Genomic DNA, 10377 nt, shown 5'->3' with positions numbered 1-10377 from the left:
TTCCTGCAAGAGTCTCTGATAGGTAATAGAAAACAGTGAATAAGTGATTTGTGCTCATGGTATTTATACCCTGAGGAACAGACAATGGCAAAAGCTGAAAACCTGTGCCACCGTTAGCATTACAATACTGTGACTTCCCAGGAAGCAAATCCAGCTCCTGAATCCAGACCATTGCAAACCTTGCTGAACAGAAAAGGCACAAGCTAAAAGCTGCAGCTACGGTAGTAAATAAGGAAGATGGTCATAAGTTTGCATGATGATTTTATATGACCCTCAAAATTATATGCAAAACCTTCTTTAACTATAGTTCCAGCTGTTTTTGGTTTTACTTCTTTCTTCTCCCCAATCTATTTGTAGCTGTTTACTTCTCTAAGAAACAAAAGAAGCTGGGGAGGTTTCAAAGAGACATAATGAGGTCAGAAGCAGCCTAGTTGACTTGGTACATCTTCTTTCCACCACTTAAAAACAAAACAACAATTAAAAAGGAGTGGCTCTTTTTACAGCAACAAGGATCTTCCAGGATTCAGCTTCAATCTCATGGTTTAGCTGGAAAAATCAAACATAGCCTGGGGGCGGGGGTGTGTGTGTATGAGAGAGAGAGGGGAAGAGGTATTGGAGAGAAAAACTTTTGAACCAAACCTGGATTGCAAAATGCATGTTGGGATATGTAGGCCAAAGGAAGGCTCATGCATGTGGCTGGACAACGTTTCATGGGCTCATTTTGATGAACTTATGTTAAGTTGCCTAAATCAGCTGCACACATATAAATTATGTGTTATCAATTATGCACGTTCAAAATAACTTGTTTTGTAAATGGCAAGAAACAAACATCCTCAAAAGAAACCCTCAAAGCTATACAGTGTTTAAAGCTGTTGAGGTATTTTATTCCCTTTTCAGTAAGCAAATCTTAAAACATGTTTATACAACAGAGCCTCTATATTTGGCAAACTTGCTCTTAAAGCAAGAGATTGATTGATACGGTGGTAACCATTTCTCTTAAAATGTGTGACAAATGTGCTGGGATCCATATTACACCTAATAATACACAATAAATCTATTTCAACTGCTGGAAAGTGTATATTCTCAGTCAAATCTTTAGAACAGCCTTTCTCAACTTGGGTTCCATGAGAGGTCATTATTATATGAAAAAAATACTGTTTTTTAAATTTTGTGTGCCATTAAATGCCAATACTCCCAAAGGTTGGAATTTTTATATGTTGCAACCCAGCTCGCTAATCATAGTAATGTACCGTGAGCTTCAGATAGAACGATTTTTATGCAACGGTTCTCTGAGCCCTGAAAATTATTTCAAGGCTTCCTCCAGGGGGAAAAATGGTTGAGAAAGGCTGTTTTGGACTCTTTAAGTGGGCTGGACATTGATTAAATGAACATATTTAAGGCTATCTAATTGCTTCCAAATTTGTACAGACAAAATATGAATTGATTTATAGTACCACTTATAAAGGTGCAGAAGCACAGAATATATTGGGACAAAACATTACAGAAACAAATGTTTCCTTTGAAGAGATGCACCTGCACCTGTTCTTATTGAAACACCAATTTTGACAAAAAATTAATGCCACAATCCTTGTAGAACACAGATATTGACATTTTGTTACACAAATTATTTATACCATCTTAAACTTCCTAAGACATTGTTACGAGTATTTCATGGGGTAAAATATGTAAACTCTTTTTCAGGCATGATTTTCTATCTCAATACGAATTTTCATCAGAAAAAAGCAAGCAAACCCATCTGACAGTAAAGGAAGGAAATATTTCCAACTTCCAGAAGTGAGATGAATTGAACAAACTACATATTTGGCTGCCAGTTTTAATTCTTACAAGCAAACTGTGTAGAAACATGAAAAATAAAAGAACTTTTACCTTGAAGATTTATGTTGAGGTGGTGAAGTGAATAGAAGATAAAAATAACCAAAACAAAAATCAGTCCAAAGCTCATTGTGAGGGTCTGTATATTAAAGAAGAGGCATCTTGTTTTTAAGGAAATACAAAAAAATGAAGTTGCTACAAAATTGGTCTATATATTTCAGGTGCAAATTTTTGAGGCAAAGAAATATCTTTTGGCATTTGGCACTCCAAGGAACAATATTTTAATACTGGCACAAGCTAAAAAACCACACTAAAGAACAAATACAAGACATGAAACCCTCATGTGGCTGATAATAGTAAACGAATCTGCTGAGGCATTATTTCAAAAGCTGATCCAAAACATTTTTAATAGATTTGTATTTTACTAAATCTTAAAAGGGGAAAGTAAATTCAAATATCCTCTAAAAAAGCAGCAGTTGCTGGAATGAACCATTTGGAGTTCAGCCATCAATAAACATGGGATTCTTCATGACTTAATACACGGACCCGTGAGGCTGGGCCTGTAGCACTTCGGATGACCTCCATCCACCTAAGCAAGAAGAAAGACAAACATCAGGACTTGCTACACTGCACAGGTGGGAAGCTTTTTTGTTGTGGATGTGGCTTCACAGAAGATGTTTGTTTATTAGGTGAGTTTGGGAGAGCTCAGTAGGTTGGGAAAAGGGAAGGAACAGATCTCCAGTCTGCAAAACATATTCTTTCTCAATTCTATTCCAGTCTGTTTTTCCAACAGCTGATCTGGTTGGCCAGAATGGTATGGAGTTGGGGAAGAACAATGAAGATAACTCTTCCCATAGGTTGTCCCAAAGACATAGGTTGCTTTTTCCATCCTAATAGCCTTGCTAAACATTAAGAGGACCACAGTGGGATACAGAAAAAAAAAGTGAACTGGAATGCCAATCTTTGTTCCACCCTTTTCAAGTTCATTTCTCTGGGATAACCAACTAGGCATGGGAATTCTGATGGGATCTCATATGGGAAGAGCTTAAAACCTCAACTCTGAACAGTGTGATGGTAGAGGGAAAAAGAGTGTAGTAGTGGTTCCGTGCAAGAGGTTTCTCACCTCAGCAGGATTAAGATGAGTGTTCCCCAGCCAGCATTAAAGTCCACACACACTAAAGTAGTTGGAATTTGAGAAATCCTGCACTCAGCTACCATTTGTAAACTAAACATTACCTATATTATAGAGCAAGACACATTTATTTAAATGCATTTTGCTATAGAATATTTAAGTTTCACTATATAACGTTTGAAAATTTACAAGACCAGTACCACGTTTTTCACTTTCTTGTTAGATGGAAATGATTATTCAGATTGTTAATGTTCTTGGCTGTTTCTTACTCTTACCTATCAATCCCATCCCAAATAATTTCTGTCCTGCACAATCACATTTCAGTCTGTACATGTAAGTAAACAATCTATGGGCCATAATATCCTAAATGTACATGTCCGGATTCAAACACAAACTAGCTTAGATCTAAGTCATGCACAGAACATTTTGTTCACCTCTAGTATGAACTATATAACTTTTGTTTCTCAACAAAAATGAATCCCTTGTAACAGCTTGTGGGGTATGAGAGGCCTTATACAATATTTCCTTTCCTGGGCGAATAATTCTGCACATGTTACAAATATGATAAATTCTTTATATTGATTTAGTATTCTCTTAAAGAGCTATCAAATATTTGGGGAATTTTTAAAATTACAATCCCTACTCCCCGTTTCAAAACTTTAGATACCGCACATTTCAGTTTCACAACATTTTGATATTCTTTCACAAGATGTTACCAGATTTTAGTGCTTTTTAAAATGCTTGTGACAACTTGTCTTAAGAACGATGTAAGATTTTGGAAATGATTCATGAGATAAGCAAAATAAAATGTGATTTAGTAATCTTGGAAAATTCCTGGATCTAGACTGGAGAAGTCTGTATCCAACTTACATTTTGCAGGAAACAAACAATTTGATATTTTAGCTCTTTGACAGACTTCATGTTTTACTTAAATTGGCTGGATTATAACAGTACTTGTTTACCCATCCTTTTTTAATGATAGAATTTAACAGCGTAGTATGTAGTAAAATTATAGTAAACAAACATACCTTTCAAATGTATATTCACTCTCCGCCCTAAAATAGTACACATGGGATTTGAAATGTAGCTTAAAGACATAGTCTTTATTAATGTTCTCAGATTCAGAAGGAATGGTAAGAGAATAGCCCAGCAGAGGAAGGCTAGCTAAGGGATGATTGTCCTAAAAACAAAAGGCAAGAGAGGTTGTGGCAATAGCAAAGGCCCCGCTTCAAAAATTGACAAAACTACATGCAAAGAACTTTAAAACTACCTTCCTAACATCAAATCCCAGTATGTTTCAAGCAAAAGACAACCCAGGAATGTCCTCCCCCAAAAGACATTGGCTTCTTATCTTGCACTGTGCACATGCCTAGGGGCTGGGATTTGCCCAAGATTCCCTTTCCTTAGATTTTTTTTAATCACATCTTTTCTTTCATGTACAACTCAAGGCAGCAAACATGCCAATTCCCCTCCCTATTTTCCCCAGAAAAACAACCCTGTTTGGTGAGTTAACAAGGAGTGCCTGGCTCAAAGTTACCCAGCTGTTTCTTCATGCCCAAGGTGGGATTAGAACTCACTGCCTCCTGGTTTCTTGGCCAGCACCTTCACCATTACACTCAGAGCCCAGTGAGTGAATGAAGGAATTTACATGACTTATATGACTGCTCATCTCACACAGCTGACTCTGAGCAGCACCCAAGGATAAAACAAAGACTCTGCTCATAAAAATCAACAGCAGAGTTTACCTAACCTCCTAGGGCTGTGATGGCGAACCTATGGCATGCCTGCCACAGGTGGCTCGCATAGCCATATCAATGGGCACACCAGCTCAGCTCTGACGCGCATGTGCATGCCGGCCAGCTGATTTTCGGGCCTTCTGGGCCCACCAGAAGTAGGGAAACAGGCTGTTTCCTGCATCTGGAGGGCCTGGGAAGGTCGGGAAGGCCCGTTTTTCTTTCTCACCTAACTCCAAATCCTCTCTATGCGTCTGGGGAGGGCGAAAACAGCCTTCCCCACCCCCTCGGAGGCCCTCTGGAGGCCTGAAACGGCCCATTTCCCAACTCCCAGTTGGACAGGAAGTGACATTTTTTGCTGTTCCCAGCCTCCAGAAACTCTTAGACAGGCTCTGGAAGCTGGGGACAGCAAAAAAGTCACTTCCTGTCCAACTGGGAGTTGGGAAATGGGCTGTTTCAGGCCTCTGGAGGGCCTTCGAGGGGGTGGAGAAGGCTGTTTTCACCCTCCCCAGATGCATAGAGAGGATCTGGAGCCAGGTGAGAAAGAAAAACGGGCCTACCGAGCCATCGCATGCAGGAGCAGGGGGGAGGGGGATTGCACGCACATGCGCAGGATGGGGCGCATAGAATTATGGGTGTGGGCACGTGTGCAAGAGAACCTCCCCCGCCGCCCCCTCTAGCACGCAATGGCAAAAAGGTTAGCCATCACTGTCCTAGGGAAACAACCATGTCTTTAGTGCTTTATAAAAAGGTTACTCTCATATGCAGAAGGCAGTCTCTTCCCCATATTCTGTATCTCACTGGAACTGAGAAGAGTTTCTGTGAAAGGGACTCCACACAAGTTGCACCTAAATGTGAATCACTCCTGGGACAATTACTATACTCCCTGTAACATGATGGCTGAAAACATAGCTTCTCATTCTCCTGTTGTCTACTGTATTTATTTTTGGCCAGATGTATAAGTGGAAAGGAATGGCTGCTCATCATTCAGTGGTTATTTGTGAGTTATATGGAATGGAGAGGATGGTTAGAATATTGTATGGTTCATGGTAGACTCTTTGAGGACTACCTTCATCCACTGGCAACCTTGTTCCTTATCTCAGTTTCTTGAGTTGATGCAAGCAAAGTTTCCACAGTACATACGGCTGGTCCTTGCTTACCAACTACTCAGTCAGCAACCATTCAAAGGTGCTGAAAAAATAATTATATAATCAATTGATGACCATTTGTTACCTTTGAAGAATCCCTCAGTTCATGAATACCATTACAGTCAATATGTTGTGTTCTGAATCTGACCTGTGGTTTTTTTCTCCCATCTACTTGAAGAGCAGAGGGATTGAAGAGGAAGGGTTGCAAGGGAGTAAGCTGTTTGTTCTTCTACACATCAAAAACAATGCAATTATACTGGCAGCCTGGAGCTAGGACCCACAAATGCACTATGCAAACAGCTTGCAATATTTTCATGAAATCTCTTTTTATCCAATCTCTTTGCTCTGCAAAGGAGGGAAGAGCAGAGAGATCACAGAAGAAGAGACTGAGAATAAACTGTTAGCTCTTCTATACATGAAAAATAATGTAATGTGCAAGTTAACAAGAAAGCGGTCATATAGCTGCAATTTCTGATGTTCCCTACTGGCTTCCCAAAAGCAAAGGCAATGAAGAAGCTGGAAGGAATTTGGAAGTCTCAGTCACATGATGTCCTCCCTTAATGACAAATGGGACTGCAGGAACTGCCATTGCTAAATGGCACAGATATGCAATGTTGAACTTTATGACTATGTTGCTTAATGATGGGGATTCTGGACTAGTTGTACTAGCTTTGGTGGGCTTGCTTCATGAAATTTGGACTATTAAGAAAAGCCCACCACACATATAGTTTCCACAAGAAATCTCTGTCCAAGGCAAGTAATTAACTACAGCATTTCATACATTTGTGGCACAGTATCTTAATATAAGACAGGAAGCACAAGGAGAAATAGGGAGAGCACCATCTTCTTCTTGAACCTCCTGCTTAGCTGACATCACAACTATATTTGAAGATAGCTGAATAAGGATTTTCTCAAGAAAAGGCCCATAATTCAGGCGATTGCTCTGATCTTCAAGATAACGATGGTATAGTAATGAAGCAAAGAATTACATTGTTGTTAGTGCAATAGATGAAAGAGGGCTGAAAAGTCTAACATTATGAGGGGGCTCTGTAGGCTTACACTCTTATGTGTGATGCACAGAGTCCATAAAGAAACCACTGGATGGAACAAGAAGGCAAGAAGCAGAAAGAATGAGGCCGCATTGCTTATTGTGTTCCCTCGTTGATTTTCTGTGCTCCATCTGCTCACAATCTGTTCGGTTCCTCTGTTTTCCACACATAGCCATATCTGTGCCAATGTAAATCTGGACATCACATTTCAACTGCTACTTTCTTACTATAAATTTAACCTTTTCCAGTAGCAAAATACCACACTAAGAATAAACTTCTCTTTTGAGGGCAAGCAGGAATGTACCTATTTTTTTTTTTAAAGGATTAACAACTCTGCAAGTTAAGTAGAGGTCTGGACAGCAGATTTCTGTAGCGGTGCAGGCTTCTGCAGATAAAAATTATATTAGTTTTATCTGCAGGGTTATTAATCGTACACTTCCACTTAAACCCCCCAATTCTGAAATACTGAAGCGTTTGGAATTCTCAAAAATCCATCAAGTGCCTTTGGAATAAACTGTAGAATTCAGTGCTGATTTTTCTCTCCAAGTTGTTTATCCATAATTAATTTTCCCTGCAGCTGATCCATTTTCTGTAAAGTGCTTCATATTAATTAATCTCAAATATCCTTGGGTGTACCCTTCCTCAGAGAAATGAAATGTAGGAACCAAAGCCACCATTAACAGAATAGCTGCTTTCAAACAGCACTCATGGAAGTGCACAATTTCATTGCAGAAATTTCTAATACAGGCTGTCCTTGACTTATGACCATTCAAACCACCTGATTAAACCGTTCAACATTCATTCAGCTAAGACCCAGTTTGGTCTAGTACCGTGATGGCGAACCTATGGCACATGTGCCACAGGTGGCACGCAGAGCAATATCTGTGGGCACGCAAGCGTTGCTCTAACTCAGCTCCAGTGTGCATGTGCATGCTGGCCAGCTGATTTTTGGGCCTTCCGGTCCCATCAGAACTCAGAAATGGGCCGTTTCCTGCCTCTGGATGGCCTCTAGGCGGGTGGGGAAGGCCGTTTTTGCCCTTCCCAGGCTCCAAGAAAGTGTCTGGAGCCCGGGGAGGGCAAAAAACGGGCCTATTGGTAACTTTTTGAGCGCAGGGGATCACGCATGCATGTGCAGGGGGGTGGGGCGTGGTGGGTATTGAATTATACCCACGTGCACGTGCGTGACCCCCCCGGCATTCCCACTTTTGGCACACAACAGCAAAAAGGTTAGCCATCACTGGTCTAGTAGTTAAGGCACCAGGTGAGAAACCAGGAGACTTATGAGTTCTAGTCTGACCTTAGTCATGAAAGTTGGATGAATGACTTTGGGCCAGTCATTCTCTCAGCACACCCCAAAAAGAGAAGGAAGGACTATTAGGTATGCTTACCACCTTGAGTTACTTATAAACAGTAATAAAAGCAGGATTAAAATGTAATAAATAAATCAGTAACTATCAGCAACAAAGTTACAATGGCGCTGAACAAATGGTGGTTACAACCAGTCCTTGGGCGTTCCAGCAGTCCCAACAGCCCCATAGTCATGTGATCACGATCTGGGTGCTTGGCAACTCCACTTGCACTTATGACTGGTTGCCAAACGCAGTGCAATTATGCAATTGCCATTTTGCAACCTTTCCTGCTGGCTTCCTAAGAAAATCTATGGGAAAGCCAGCAGGAAGGACGCCAGTCACTTGAGGTAAGTCTTCCCACTTGTGTACCCTCTCCCAGATCCTCTGCAATTGCACTGTGTCAGCCACTCATCCTGCATATCGTCCCCAACCCACACTGCCCCCACGCACTGTCTCTTATTTGTGTAGCACCTCTTGCACACCCCTTGCACTCCTCCTGACTCTCATTAAACCTCTTATGTACCCTCTCACATAGTCCTTTATCCTTCCTGACCCACACAACAGCTCTCATGGACCCTCTTATATCCTCCCCAATCCATGCAATGCCCCTCATGCATATCTTGCACATCCCCTCACACTCTGCCTGACCCACGCAACTCCAGCGCACTCCCTTGCACTCTCCTTGACCCACACCATACTTCTCATTCACCTACCATCTTTTTCGATCCACACAGCCCCTCTCACTCTCCACAACCCATGTGACACCTCTTGCACAATCCCTTGCACTGTCACACACACACTCTCTCTGACAACTTCCCCATACCCCCTTGTTCCATCTCTCACTTGGCAACAGCCACTCTCCTGCCCATGAGTGACTTACAACTTCCTTCCGCCTTTCCCAAGACTGTTGGATGTGGGAAGCTGGCAAGAATTTAACTCATCTAATGATTGTAATAACCAGCACTTGTTCTGCCATTGCCATTGTTCAGTGATACAGTCAGGCTTTACAACTACCTCACTTAGCAATGAAAATTCTTACCCCAATTGCTGTCATAACTCAAGGACTATCGATACTAGCTCTCCTGAGGCTAATCAATCCTGCATTTCAATCCTCTAATGTGAAAAACCTAACATAAAGATTATTTTCTGCTTTCAGAAGAATCAATTACCTGGTGAGATTTGTAGAAAAACATGCAGAAGTTGGTGAACACTACCCAAAGCTTCTGCCACCCATTGCTGTTTTTGAATTTTCGCAGGAGGTTTCCAGAAAGTTGGTTCTGAAAAAAGGAGGGAAATAGTACAACAAACGAAATAAAATACACGGAGATGGTAAAACAAGCTGAGGGAAAGCAGGCAAGGCTCATGTAGAATGGCATTTTTTCCCGGCCTAAATTGGAACAATTTCTGTCTGTTGTAAACGGTAATAGCTTCTGAGTGAGATCGGTTTGTAAGTTGAGCTAGCAAGAAATAAATTATCTGCTGTTACCTTATTAGAAGCCCCACTCAAACTGAGGTGGTTTGGCAGACATGCAATTTTCTTGACAAAGTTAAAGAAGTATTTTGCCCTTGCCCTTTTTTCCAGAATGATCTCTTGACTTCCCGTCTTATGTTCTAGGCCTAAAATTCATGGCTTCCAACATTTCCAACTAGTTACCAGGGCTGCTTTGCTCCAGAGATCAGCAAAGACTAGCTAAATCTAGCCACTTGCTGAAGCAGATTTGATGCTGGAGTATTTAATTTTAAGGGTGTGTGGTTAGAAGACAATTTTACTATGATTCTAAATTATAATTCTTTGTGCTGGTGGGGAAATTTATAAAGAATATTTCACCTGACACGACTATTTAAAAGGGTCCAGAAAAATGAATACATTTCTCTTAAGTCATCTTTAGAAAGGTAGCTTAATCACAATAACTTAAGCCCCACTGATTTTAATAGGTAAAACATAGGTAGATTGTAAACTTGCATAAATAAGAGGCTTTGCTTTGAATTAAGTTTTTGAAAAAAATTTTGGGGTGTGTGAAATAGTTAAAGTGCTTTGGATTCAATGTGTGCCTATCATATACTTGAAAGAAGCTAGATGCCAAATATCAAACACATCCAATGATTATGACAAAGGGGAGATAAACCCACACA

At 40.7% G+C, this 10377-nt stretch overlaps 1 protein-coding gene across 6 annotated transcripts in view; it reads right to left on the bottom strand.

Annotated features, from left to right (window-relative positions):
- Positions 1–862: 862 nt before the first annotated feature.
- The window catches only part of FARP1 (FERM, ARH/RhoGEF and pleckstrin domain protein 1), a 155153-nt gene continuing 145638 nt past the window's right edge, over positions 863–10377 (bottom strand). For all 6 annotated transcript variants that reach the window (XM_087871498.1, XM_087871497.1, XM_034418288.3 and 3 more), the window contains exons 25-27: positions 9414–9521; positions 3994–4145; positions 863–2422 (exon numbers count right to left, since the gene is read on the bottom strand). In XM_087871498.1, the coding sequence (XP_087727624.1) occupies positions 2341–2422; positions 3994–4145; positions 9414–9521 (342 nt within the window). In that variant the 3' untranslated portion in view covers positions 863–2340. The remainder of the gene's footprint in view (positions 2423–3993; positions 4146–9413; positions 9522–10377) is intronic.

Source organism: Pantherophis guttatus, chromosome 5 (assembly GCF_059756535.1).
Source record: "Pantherophis guttatus breed Tessera chromosome 5, ASM5975653v1, whole genome shotgun sequence".
Lineage (NCBI taxonomy): Eukaryota > Metazoa > Chordata > Lepidosauria > Squamata > Colubridae > Pantherophis > Pantherophis guttatus.
Note: the sequence above shows the minus strand (reverse complement) of the source record. Positions and strands in the feature narration are given on the sequence as shown.